Source organism: Trichomycterus rosablanca, chromosome 1 (assembly GCF_030014385.1).
Source record: "Trichomycterus rosablanca isolate fTriRos1 chromosome 1, fTriRos1.hap1, whole genome shotgun sequence".
NCBI classification, from domain to species: Eukaryota; Metazoa; Chordata; class Actinopteri; order Siluriformes; family Trichomycteridae; genus Trichomycterus; species Trichomycterus rosablanca.
Genome location: NC_085988.1, coordinates 34,648,230 through 34,662,388, shown reverse-complemented (window position 1 = coordinate 34,662,388; position 14,159 = coordinate 34,648,230). Strand labels below are relative to the sequence as shown.

The window sequence follows — 14,159 nt, the reverse complement described above, 5'->3', positions numbered from 1 at the left end:
AGTGTATTCTACTATGTATAGTCTAGAAAACAATGCACATGAGCACACTTCACAAAAACACTCATTTGTCTACATACAGTAGGTGCTGCATAAGATACTGGTAAACTTACTAGAAGTAGCCATCCACACAGCTGGCACACAGCTCCGGGTCATCTGTGTAAGAAACAGTGATTAATGACAAACAAACTGCCACAAATGATGCCCAGTCGAATTAGCATACAGAGTAGGAACTAATTTAAAAACAGTGCTGAATTAAAATAGTGCAGCTATAATAAGTTAAGCCTGGCATAAATAGTATGCCAGCAATGTTTGAAGATTGAGAAGGGTGTCAAATTTACCAGCAGAGCAAGTCTTGCAGCCAGTCTCACAGTCAATGCATTCTCCCGAGTTTGGATCCTGAACCTGGCCTGCAATACAACAATGTATCAGAATCACCAATCACCAAAATACCTACATTTCTATGCTACATGTATGCATTTTATTTAGCTTTTTTTCCCCCAATCTAGTTATATCCAATTGCCCAGTTAAGGAATCCCTTTAACCCCCTCCCCAACAGATACAGTCAATTGTGTCCGTGCAGGCACCCAGCTGGTTGATAGAACAGCTAAGATTCAAACTCAGCTCTCAGCGGTGGTAGGCTTGCACATTAGATAGCACACACAATGCCACACAAGCAAGCACAATGCTTTGTTTATAGCTGAATACAGTATTTTTTTTCTTTTAAGGGGAGCAGATCATTCTGGTCTTCATACCTGACACCGCCTGCACTTCCCAATGGCCAGGCTGCTTGGTTAAATCTAACAGTTCATTTTAAAATTTTAATTTGGTTAATGAAAATGTAAAAAATGTTTCTGCACATACCCACTCCACAGGGCACAGACAGACAAATCCCATTCTGGACCTTATATCCTTCCTGGCATTTAGTACAGATTTGGCCATTCACACAGATCTCACAGTTGGAAATGCAGGGTAGACAAGCGTACTGATCTGGGTCTGCGTAGAACTCTCGTGGACAGTGGGGTCGGCAGTGACCCTGGTACAGGAAGCGTTCCCTCCCATCCTTATCTGAAAAAGCCATTAATGCCTCTTTAAGCATGGTTTTAAATATTAACCAATAATTTTGACATACACATAAAATACACATAGCAAGTATATGTGTATGTAAGCAACGTAATAAAAAAGACTTTCCTACTGATTAGGTGGTAGTTGAGTTGTAGCTGTACCTTAATTCCTTATAATTGGACAGTTTTAAGATAGTTCTGGTCAAAAGTTTGATAATAGTGCCTAAACAATTTTAGAATCTAATCATAAGACCCAGTGGTAAAGAGCTCAGCATAAAAAGAAGAAAAAAATAAATGTTAAAGACTTAAATTAGTTTTATTTGGTTTAAAGCGCACAAAAGAGGAATTGAGAGGAATAAAAAGGTAACAAAGTTAGCACTAAGAAAATGAGAATAATTCAACATAGAAAGAAATTAATATGATATAAAGCAAAGACTGTGAATAATAACAATAATAAAAAAAAAAACACTAATCCAATTAGTCTTAATATGTTCTTAAAGAAAATAAACCCCAAACTGGTAACTGGCTCATTTGGCTACATTCTTGAATATCACAGCTTAACTCACTGATGACTGTGGAAAAGTTATGTATATTGCTTGTTTGTAAAACTAATCTCATTTGATAGTATTAGTTTTAGGTTAATATTAATGTAGTAACTTAGTGTTAGGTATGTTTATATTCTAGGCTACACTGTGTAAAAATTTGCTCAAGAGTCCAGTTTAAAGATATTAATTGATTGATTGATTACCAAAGCAGCCACCATGTAAAAGCCAGTTAAAGTGAGGAACCCATAAGGTTTATTGACTAACAGAAGTTAACCAGTTTCATTTAATATCATTTAATAAGAAGAAAGCAAAATAAACAAGACAAACATTTTTAATTGATGGCAAGTGGCCAAAAATAAGTACAATAAAATACTCCAAACAATAATTTTGTACAAAATAGCCAACAAGGCAGAGACAAGACCACTCCACTCATGGTGTTTCTTTTTGACTCTGCCTAGTCTGCTACTTTGCTCCAACTACTACAACTACAGAAACCTGAACCATAAATGAGTTAATGACGATGGTTAAAAAAAGGGCAGCAGTGTTTCTTTCAACTCCTCTTTTCTTTGCTTTTGAGACAAACACAATAATTTATTTTAAGATTAAAAAAAAGAATTAGATCAAAAACATTTTAGGCTGATGTCAGTTAAATTCATATATCAGTCAAAAATTAAAAGCACATTATCTAGATCCTAAAGCAGCAAAGCACCCCAGTACTAATACACACCACCACCATATATGTGGTGTTAGTACAATGGCTTTTTTATCGTATGTCCATAGACCATCCTACATACACTATCCTACATCCATCTACATGCTTTTTTTTGTTGATTGGAACTCTGTCGTATTACTAACTTGAGTTGTTGCTGGGCCCAGATACAATAGACAAAAGTATTGGGACACACCTCTTCATCATTGAATTTAGGTGTTTCATTAAGTCCCATTACCACAAGCGTATAAAATCAAGCACCTACCCACATCTGTCTTTATAAACATTGTGAAAGAATGGGTCCTTCTAAAGAACTCACAAGTCAGTTAGTTAAATTTCATTCCCCTAGATATTCCACAATTAACTTTGAGTGGTATTATTGAAAAGTGAAAGCATTTAGAAACCACAGCAACTTGGCCACAAACTGGCAGATAGCAAAGTCCATAAAGGCATGGTTTGGTGAGTTTGGTGTGGAATGGCTCTTGGCTAGTTTGACTTTGTAACCTGTTTAAGACTAACATAGTATGGTGCTCAAGTGACAGCGATCTTAAGCTCTTAAGTTCTAATTTTAACTGTGTAACCTATTTAATAGTAACATAGTATGATGCTCAAGTGACAGTGATCTTAAGCTCTTAAGTTCTAATTTTAACTGTGTAACCTGTTTAAGACTAACATAGTATGGTGCTCAAGTGACAGCGATCTGAAGCTCTTAAATTCTAATTTTAACTGTGTAACCTATTTAATAGTAACAGTATGATGCTCAAGTGACAGTGATCTTAAGCTCTTAAGTTCTAATTTTAACTGTGTAACCTATTTAATAGTAACATAGTATGATGCTCAAGTGACAGTGATCTTAAGCTCTTAAGTTCTAATTTTAACTGTGTAACCTGTTTAAGACTAACATAGTATGGTGCTCAAGTGACAGCGATCTGAAGCTCTTAAATTCTAATTTTAACTGTGTAACCTATTTAATAGTAACATAGTATGATGCTCAAGTGACAGTGATCTTAAGCTCTTAAGTTCTAATTTTAACTGTGTAACCTATTTAATAGTAACATAGTATGATGCTCAAGTGACAGTGATCTTAAGCTCTTAAGTTCTAATTTTAACTGTGTAACCTATTTAATAGTAACATAGTATGATGCTCAAGTGACAGTGATCTTAAGCTCTTAAGTTCTAATTTTAACTGTGTAACCTATTTAATAGTAACATAGTATGATGCTCAAGTGACAGTGATCTTAAGCTCTTAAGTTCTAATTTTAACTGTGTAACCTGTTTAAGACTAACATAGTATGGTGCTCAAGTGACAGCGATCTGAAGCTCTTAAATTCTAATTTTAACTGTGTAACCTATTTAATAGTAACATAGTATGATGCTCAAGTGACAGTGATCTTAAGCTCTTAAGTTCTAATTTTAACTGTGTAACCTATTTAATAGTAACATAGTATGATGCTCAAGTGACAGTGATCTTAAGCTCTTAAGTTCTAATTTTAACTGTGTAACCTGTTTAAGACTAACATAGTATGGTGCTCAAGTGACAGCGATCTGAAGCTCTTAAATTCTAATTTTAACTGTGTAACCTATTTAATAGTAACATAGTATGATGCTCAAGTGACAGTGATCTTAAGCTCTTAAGTTCTAATTTTAACTGTGTAACCTATTTAATAGTAACATAGTATGATGCTCAAGTGACAGTGATCTTAAGCTCTTAAGTTCTAATTTTAACTGTGTAACCTGTTTAAGACTAACATAGTATGGTGCTCAAGTGACAGTGATCTTAAGCTCTTAAGTTCTAATTTTAACTGTGTAACCTGTTTAATAGTAACATAGTATGGTGCTCAAGTGACAGTGATCTTAAGCTCTTAAGTTCTAATTTTAACTGTGTAACCTGTTTAAGACTAACATAGTATGGTGCTCAAGTGACAGCGATCTTAAGCTCTTAAGTTCTAATTTTAACTGTGTAACCTGTTTAAGACTAACATAGTATGGTGCTCAAGTGACAGCGATCTTAAGCTCTTAAGTTCTAATTTTAACTGTGTAACCTGTTTAAGACTAACATAGTATGGTGCTCAAGTGGGCGGCACGGTGGCTTAGTGGGTAGCACTGTCGCCTCACAACAAGAAGGTCCTGGGTTCGATCCCCAGGTGGGGCGGTCCGGCTCCTTTCTGTGCGGAGTTTGCATGTTGTCCGCGTGGGTTTCCTCCGGGTACTCCGGTTTCCTCCCACAGTCCAAAAACATGCCACCAGGTTAATTGGAAACACTGAATTGTCCTATAGATACCTAGCCGCTAGATGCACTAGTGCATTGTAGTGCCGGTCCCAAGCCCGGATAAATTAGGGAGGGTTGTGTCAGGAAGGGCATCCGGCGTAAAAACTGTGCCAAATCAATGAGCGATCATGAGGATGACTCGCTGTGGCGACCCCTGAAAAAGGGAAAAAGCCGAAAGAAGAAGAAGAAGAAGTATGGTGCTCAAGTGACACAGCGATCTTAAGCTCTTAAGTTCTAATTTTAGCTGTGTAATTTATTTAATACTAACATACTATGGCACTCGAGTAACACAGCGATCTTAAGCTCTTAAGTTCTAATTTAGACGTGCCATCAGCTGGCTGGGTGCCCACAACGACAAAATTGGCTGTGCTGCAATTGTGGTCTCTGCTGGCTGATCGAGGCACCTGCATGATGGGCGGTTGATTCACAGATGATAAGGCATGACTCTCCATGACACTAGTGTGTAACTCTCTGTAAGTGATACTGCTCTTTGTGAGACCCTGTCTCTGGCAGGTGAAAAGAAATAGGGCCACTTAGGGGTCTGCTGTGCTTAACAAAGTTACAATTGGGGAATTGGATATGACTAGATTGAAAAAGGTAAAATGCAAAAAGAGAGTTAACTTTAATTTCTTTCCTCTGTAATAACTGGACAGTTAATTGTAATTGCACTGTGTTTAAATTACTTTCATCTAGCTGCCCAGTCAAATCACCCATCATGAAAACAGGACAGCAGGGGATTTGTTTAATGTGTAATATCAGTCTACACCAGCGTTTCTCAACCTTTGTTCAGTCATGGCAACCTTTAAAAGAATGCAAACTCTCAAGTCAACCCAGTCTAAAATGTTTTAAAAACTTACACTCTGATGCTCAACACACACAAACACAAACACACACACACACACACAAACACAAACACACACAAAGCAGTCAGTAAAAATAGGCGTGGGGTAAATGTGACTAACTATAAATGGGAAACCTGAGCCTGAGATGATGCACACAACCAATGGATGATGAAGCTGACACCTTGGACTTGGAGTGATCTAATTCTGGAGGCTTTCTTTTTAAAATCATTCCATGCTAGTTTGTGTGTTTCATGCAACACTCTTGTAATGCATTACATGATTTTGGGGAAAACTATGCTTTTTACATCAATCTTTACAGCCATATATTGAATCTAGTGCTTATAATGTAACATTTTTTTTAGATAACAAGCCCCACCACTGCCAGGTTGCTGCTGTTGGGCTCTTGAGCAAGGCCCCTAACCCTCAATTGCACAAACTGACTATGGTAAATTGGGAGAAAATGCATAAATAAAATAAAAAAAAGGGCGGTAATCCAACAGCATTGGTAAAGGGCAGCAGCTTCTCACAGCCAAGGCTCTCTATTATAACTTATTGTACTGTATCTGAATTAAAATCTTCTTAATAAATTACATTTAGGAATTGTTAGCCACTGACCACAAACATTTTTTATGTTTGCCAATCAGTACAGAATATCTCAGGAAGCAAAAAGGAACAATAAATCTGATAAGACACCTTTTAAATAGTATATTAAACACTAATGTCATCTGTCTGTGTCAGTCATAAAGTTTGTTTTAAATAGCAACACCAGGGGGGCTCTGGCTGACTTGCTTTGGCAAGACTAGAAAATATGTAAACAAGTTCAATCAAGAGAGAACAGGAGTTTGTGTCTTGTTTAGCAGGTTTAATAAATACATTTATTCAGAATTATTGAATACAAAACCACATGCAGTGAACATTACCTGGGAACCACTTGAAACAACACAGTTCTACTGAAGAGTAAAAGAGCTTGCCACTGTTACAGAAAGAACAAATATTTTTGTTGCATGAAGTGTTGCAATAAGTGTTGCATGAGCCTTACACTGAGTAATGTTATCTAAAACGATATGGGTTCATAATGGCAGGGTGACTATAACAAATTTTCTGATCCAGTTTACTGATTCATTTTGGCTGTGACTGTATCTATTGTTTACACTACATATTCACTTGTATGTTATACAGAGAATTAATAATGAAAAGCATCTCAGCAGATCAATAACCTCTTAAATTAAATGGTAAATCATGTTTAATACAATGGTCTATATATCTTTTTACCACCAATTTAGGCAAGACTTATGACCAGAAGAGTACTATCCCCACATTCAAGCATGAGGGTGGGTCAGTGATGGTTTGAGGATTTTCTTCCGATGCAGGAACTGGCAATCTTTACTGCTGACTGTCATCATGGTTCGACAAAAATACCAAGACATTTTGAGGAAGAATGTTATGCCTTCTGTACTAAAATTAAACCTTGGAGATAATTGGACTTTTCAACAAGACAGTGATTCCAAGCACACTTCCAACCAAAGCTTGTTCAAGGAATCAGTTTTGGATTATCGTGGAGTCTCCAGATTCAAAAAATGTGCCAAAGGAAATAGCACAAAAGCCATGGTTAAAGATTCTACAAAAGTTGTCAGAAGCTGGTTAGCACTTTATGTTGCACAATTCTTCCAACTTCTCATTGGAAAGAAAATCAAATGATGCTGGAATATAAACTGGCGGATACAAAAGTACCAGCCTTGTAAAGACACCATACAGGACAATGCTTATGAGCCAACGGTGAAGGGACTGTCTATTTAAAAAAAAAAAATACACCTGACAATCTTCTGCACCTCCATGCCCATTGCTGTCCATAATGGCTTAGCAAGTGGGGCATGATTTTGCAAGCCATGACCCCAGCAGATCTCCACAGTAAGTGGAACTGTTACATTTTATGGTCTGTTAATCCTCAGGAATTTATAACAGGAATACAATGTCAAGAGATGCAGGTATAGTGAACCGTAGCACATACTTAAGTATCAGATACCCCTAAGGCCTTTACAACTTTGTTACAAAAGGTCTACCGTTTACAGTTTTTTTTTATCTAAGGAAAATAGATGGCTTTTTCTTATGAATTTTTATATTAGGCAAGATAGGAAAAGCAGTCTGTCAAAGTATATAGACACAGGTCTAAATAGTATCTGTCAGTTTTCTACTTCATACTGCTTCAAGCAGCAATTAGTATTCTTAAAATCTTTGATGTTTTAGAAAGTTATCTAATCTAAATCGAATTAAACACCAAAATCAACCAAAGAACAGTGTCACAAAGGTTAAACTTGGACAATTCAAGGTGACACCGTAAAAAGTCAAGAAAGCTTGACATCTACATTGGATTAGAAGCTGGCTTGCAAAAATATAATTATTTTATTTATTTCATTAGGATTTTAACATCATGTTTTACACACTTTGGTTACACTCATGACAGGACAGGTAGTTACTCATTACTCAAGGTTCATCAGTTCACAACTTTAATGTCAAACACAGTCATGGGCAATTTTGTATGTCCAATTCACCTCACTTGCATGACTTTGGACTGTGGGAGGAAACTCCCACGCGGACACAGGGTGAACATGCAAACTCCACATAGAAAGGCTGCCCCACCTGGGAGGCTGTGAGGCGACAGTGCTACCCACTGAGCCACCGAACACCATTTTTGGTCAGTCATCATTTCAATTGGCTGCAGCCATAGACTGGAACAAACTGCAAGAAACTCTAAGGCTGGGTACATTTATTTCTAAGACAACTTTTAAAAAACAAATTACAGATATCTTAAGAGATACATGCAGCTGTATGACAAATTGATTCTTCTTTTATACTGTTGCTGGGTGATTCGACTATGTGTTATTGTATTGTGATCATCGTTGTTTGTTTTCAATGTCTTATGTAAATTTGTTTGTATGATTGTTCCTTAAGAGGCTTTGCCTTTTGCCAGGCCACCATTGTAAATAAGAAGCAGTTCTTAATGACTTGCCTGGTTAAATAAAGGTTAAACAAATAAATAAATATCTGACCATGTGGACCAACTCCCTAACAGCAGATGGTGACAGTCTGGGTTTTCTTTCTGACACTGGCAAAAAGACAACTGTTCCATGTACTTTGTAATGGATGCATTCAAACTTGTTCTATTTTGCAAGTAGAAGAATATTAACAACTAGAGTCAATAGAAGGCAAAGCCTAAGCTATAAGATATTATGTAGACTTCCACATGAATGTAACAATCTAAGCGGTTGAACAAACATTCTGGTCTAGTAGTTTTTGTATTAATTTTAGAAAATCCAAATAAAATCCCTGACCTGCTATACATACATGTTATCCACAAGTGAATGCAAACTGTCAACTTTAGAAATCTTTGGCCAGTTTAAATCAACATAAACATACTTGGAAAACACATTAAAAATGTTCTGCCCCCAGTATTTTGTTTGGCAAATTAAGCTGCGGTGTAAAACGTTTAGCCCATTCTAGCTCAGTCTGTGACTTGAAAAATGGGAATGGCTATTTGAGCCATCCTATTGTTTCACTTGTGAACAGATACAATAGTGTTTCCCACCAGCTCCAAAGGGCACCAACCTCAAACCCCTAGTTAAAATATCTGTGGAACGATTTAAGTAGTGACATTATTTTGAATGCTTTAAAATGTAAAATTAAAACACTGATGGGAAATGTGCTTTAGAAGTGAGACTTTAAAAACTGGTAAAAGAGGTATATTAAAGATGCACTGCAAGTCGACAAACTAAAGCTTAATTCAATTTAATTAAATAAAAGAATCCTTAATCCAAACGGCCACATGGTTTGTAACTATCTAATTCAGTTAGTGTTGGTAAATATACTTGAATGTTGCACTGATATGATATTAAACAAGTAGAAAGAGAATTGGTACTCTTCCTAAAGACAAGGCTGGCGCATGCGCACTTGCGTCCGTGTACTCTTAACAGAAGTTAGACCTGCGAGTCTTCCCAAACACTTGTTACATTAGAAAATAGTTTTATAAAGATGTAAAATATTCTCATACCTACTCCACAGGAGGTGCACTGGAACAGTTCACGGCCCTCACACTCGGAGCAGGTGAGATGGCACGGAGAACAACGGTTTTTAAACGCAAACTGTCCGCTCGGACACGAAATAACCGACGCTTTAACTTGAATAAAAACAGACACGCAGCAGAGTAATAATATATTAGTTGGTAATACTCGCTTCATCATTTGCTAAACTCTAGAGCGTGTTAGAGTAGGCAGAAATCCTGGTTATAGTGCGCTTCAAAGTGGGTCGGTGCAACGCTTCCACTTCAATTCAAACACTGCTGCTGGAAATCACAGCGGATTGGTCCGAGTGAGTGCAGTACCATTGAGAACAAGTGTGGAGCACCAGTGCGGTGGTGGACTGCTCTCACTCCACCACAACAATCCTCCCAATTTGACGGTTCATTCGGTATACCGTCATACCGAATGAAATTTTCATATGCCGCCATACCATAGCATAGTTAATTTTAACAGCTGTAGGATTCAAAAGGCAGCAAATCAAATAATATTGTTCGCCGCTAAAAGCATTAGATACAGCTCACTTGTTAACTCACTTGTGTAGCCTAGTGGTTAAAGTACTGAACTAGTAATCTGAAGGTTGCCGGTTCAAGCCTCACCACTGCCACTATTGGGCCCTTGAGCAAAGCCCTTAACCCTCAATTGCTTAGATTGTATACAGTCACTGATGGTCTGTAACGCGTTACTCTAATCTGACCACATTTTTCAGTAACGAGTAATCTAACGCGCTACTATTTCCAATCCAGTAATCAGATTAAAGTTACTTATCCAAGTTACTGTGCGTTACTATGTTTGTCATTTTCCTTAGTGAAAAGATATTTTTGCTTTCTTCTTGGCAGGGCGGAGCCAGGGGTGGCCAGTGGTTGCCATGGCCACCATAAAGTAATCTTCGGCCACCCCCCTGGCCCCCCCACCACCGCTTTGCCGGCAATTTTTTTGCGGAAGCATTTCTGCAGGCAGTAGCAGCGCACCTCAGATGAGTAGTTCTTCACCAAAACAGTGCAGTAATACACTCAACATAAATGTCAACCACCAACACCATTACAGAAGTACAGTAGTACTATTTAGTAGTATTCGTGGCGCGCTACGAGTAAAAGCGCCAGTTGGCTCTGCGCATTCCAGTGTTGCCAGATTGGGCGATTATCCGCCAAATTGGGCGGATTTTGTTGGAAAATTTAATAGCAGGTAAATAACACTTCTATTTAAAAGCAAATCTTCCGTTTTAAGAAGCTCCAGCATTGTAGAAGGCTATTAAAAGTAACCACTGGCCACGACCTGGCTCCGCCCCTGCCAAGAAGAAAGCAAAAATATCTTTTCACTAAGGAAAATGAAAAAAATAGTAACGCACAGTAACTTGGATAAGTAACTTTAATCTGATTACTGGATTGGAAATGGTAACGCGTTAGATTACTCGTTACTGAAAAATGTGGTCAGATTAGAGTAACGCGTTACTAAGTAACGCGTTACTTCGCGCCGTGTTTGGCACGGCGCGAAGCGGAGTGCCTAAAACATCTTTCCCCGTGATAAAATCATAGCAGTAACGTCTCGTGTGGCTTATTGCTTTTATAAAACGGCGGTCAACATAAAATATAATTAAATACAACAATGTTCAATTTATAAATGTTTTTATTTACAAAAACACTTACAAAGAGCATTCTTCCGCGACCCCAGGTAGTTCGTTAACAGTGTTGCTAGGCAACATGAGGGCGAACATAACATTCACTTTTTCTTTTCAGTGGCGTATTAATATGGAATGATGTGAGGTGGTCATAGGTGTGCGTTTATCGGGGATTATACAACAGTTAGTTCCGACCTTACAATCTGATTGGTTGAGAAGCGTTCTAACCGTGCTGCTATTCATGATAACAGCATGGCCTTTTCACACCACAACTGTATTACTCCGCTGACGCGTTGCCAGTAACGACAAGCTTCATGCACACAAACGTGCACGCAGGCGACACAGCCTTTTTCCCGATCGCGTTTTAAATCCGTTATCTGATATACAATCTAGCGCACTGTGTAGGGAACATAAATCTGCGATCTGACACACAATCTAGTGCACTATGTAGGGAACATAAATCCGCGATCTGATACACAATCTAGTGCACTATGTAGGGAACTTTAATGTGTTTGTAACGCGAACAGTTCGCTTAATAGCCCAGTTAGCAGCTCCTAAGAGTTCTGTTATCACCCATATCCCAACTCCCTAAAATGAGTTTTTGCAACTTGGGATGTCTGCTTTGTAGTGTTAAACTTTATATTCGTTGTGGAACTACTTTTTGGCGGAAGGTATTGTCAATATTAAAGCATATTTATTATGAAATTCAGGGCTTCTTTGATTTATTTTCTTTCTTTATTTTGTAAAAACTGTTGTATAAAAGCAATAGAACACTTGAGGTCGTGTGTTATCACGAATAACATCACGGCTCGTGTTCTATTGCTTAATTTTACAACGGCTTCGAACACGGCTCAGCCAATCAGATTTTAGGACCGGAACTATCCGTTTTATAATATTCAATTAAGCAGTGCTACCTACTACTAAAACAAAGCATGAAGATTAAACCAAACAGGCCAAAGTGTAAAACCAATTGCACCAATACAAAGCAATATAACAATGAATTCATTAAATAACACCCAACAAGCATGGTTAATATTCCTTTATTCAGTCCATTATGTTAATTCAGACAGACCTTTTATATCTACCACTTATTAAAGTCATTAAACTAATAATACATATTACCCACCTTCTAAAATTATGAGCACACACAATAATTGACTCCCTGAAAATAGGTTTATTGGAATAAGGCATTTTTTTTACAAACCTTTGATGAAGAGCAGATTATTATCAATTGATTATCAATCACTACTGCTGGGATCTGGGTTTAAATCTTAGTCGCTTTTGGCCAGCCGAGCTTCTGCACAGACATTATTGGCTATGTCTGGAGGAGGGGAGGGGTGAAGCTTTGCGATGGATTGGTGTGCTGTCCAGGGTGTTCCTTCTTTGTGCCCAGTTCTAGCTTCCGCAACCCTGATCAGAATTTTGCAGTTGACAAGTGGCATAGTAGTACTGTATAACGGATAACTAGACATGTTTGGTCCTTGCCTCTGGAAATGGTGGCATGTTATTTCTGTGTTCATGTTTTCTACAGGTACTCTTATTTTTCTTTACCCCCAAGAAACATTTAGCCAATTAGGTCTACTGGCTACTTTAATTTTTCTTTAGTTGTAAGTGAATGTGAATGAATATGTGATGCCCTGTTTAGGACTGTTGTTCTTTCCAGAGTGTGTTCCCAACTGAATTTATTACTGAATCTTCACAAAACCCTTGGTGCAATTTCTATTTAAAATAGGGTAAATGCAGGTAATTTAAACTAGTATCAGGTAAAATGGAACGTTTAAGGCTGGAGTGTCCTATTTTTTCCTTTTATTTTCACAGCAATTGCTAAAAATAATTGAGCTACAACAGTACTTGACGTGCATTCAATTATTTTAGCAGTCAGGGGTTGCATAGGTTTTTGTGACTGCTTATTTGAAGACTGGAAATAGGGCATCATGATTTGAGATGGTTTTATTCCCAGCTCATTTTGCCTGAACACACTAGAATTCACTTGGTGACCTATATAAAACCTTGGGACTTAAAATTGTATATTTCTTAATGTTTTTAAGACAATAAAAATTCAATAATAACTGTTTTAACTGTTTTATCAGCATGGAGCATCTTGACCTGGCAATCACTGCCCACTCTTTCTTGCAAAAGTGCTCCAAATTTGTCTTGTCTGATTGTGAGGGCATCTCCTGTGCACAGCCCTCTTTAGATCACCTCTCAGATATTCAATTTGATTCAGGTCTGGACTCTGGCTGGTCTGAACCATTCAATCAACTTGGTCTTCTCTGTCATTCTTTTGTTGATGTTTAGGTATATTATTTGAACCTGTTCATAATTCCCTCCGCCCTGACCAATGCCCCAGTTTCAGCCATAGAAAACAGCCCCAAAGCATAATGCTGCCACCACCATGCTTCATTGTGGGTACGATGTTCTTCTGGTGATGTGTAGTGTTGCTTTTGTGCCACACATACCTTTTGTAATTATGGCCAAAAGGTTTAACCTTGGTCTCATCAGACCATCAACACATTTTCCCCACATGGTTCCTGGAGACTTGATGCAATTTTTTGCAAAATGTAGCTGGGCTTAGATGTTGTTCTTGTTACTCTACCTTACAGCCCAGACATATGAAGAATACAGGAGATTGCTGTTACATGTAGTACATAATCAGTACTCGCTAGAAATTTCTGCAGCTTCTTTAATGTTGCTGAAGGCCTCTTGGCAGCTTCACAGGACAGTTTTCTTATTGTTTTTGAGCTAAAGGTTTTGGAGCTGAAAGAAACAGTAAAAGCCATTTTCTCTCATCTAATGAAGGCCACTGTAAACAGTAGTTTGGAAGAAAACTCTCCAAAAACTATGCAGTAAAACATCTGACTTTTTAGCTCCTGTTTAAATACTAAGTACTAGTATGAGACAAAATAGGATATTAAGAGGGCAGCAACATGGAAACATTGGAAAGGCTTTCACTATTTCTGTCGAAATGCTAATATAAAATTTCATACTGTATTTAAATTACTAAACCCACAGTCAAACATGGCAGTGGAGTAATGGTGTAGGGGT

At 37.7% G+C, this 14,159-nt stretch overlaps 1 protein-coding gene across 1 annotated transcript in view; it reads right to left on the bottom strand.

Moving 5' to 3' along the window:
• The window catches only part of LOC134310281 (proprotein convertase subtilisin/kexin type 5), a 51,301-nt gene extending 41,594 nt beyond the window's left edge, over positions 1-9,707 (bottom strand). Inside the window, exons 1-4 of the mRNA XM_062991833.1 lie at positions 9,472-9,707; positions 862-1,065; positions 339-407; positions 111-153 (exon numbers count right to left, since the gene is read on the bottom strand). Of these exons, the coding sequence (XP_062847903.1) occupies positions 111-153; positions 339-407; positions 862-1,065; positions 9,472-9,661 (506 nt within the window). The 5' untranslated portion in view covers positions 9,662-9,707. The remainder of the gene's footprint in view (positions 1-110; positions 154-338; positions 408-861; positions 1,066-9,471) is intronic.
• Positions 9,708-14,159: the final 4,452 nt, after the last annotated feature.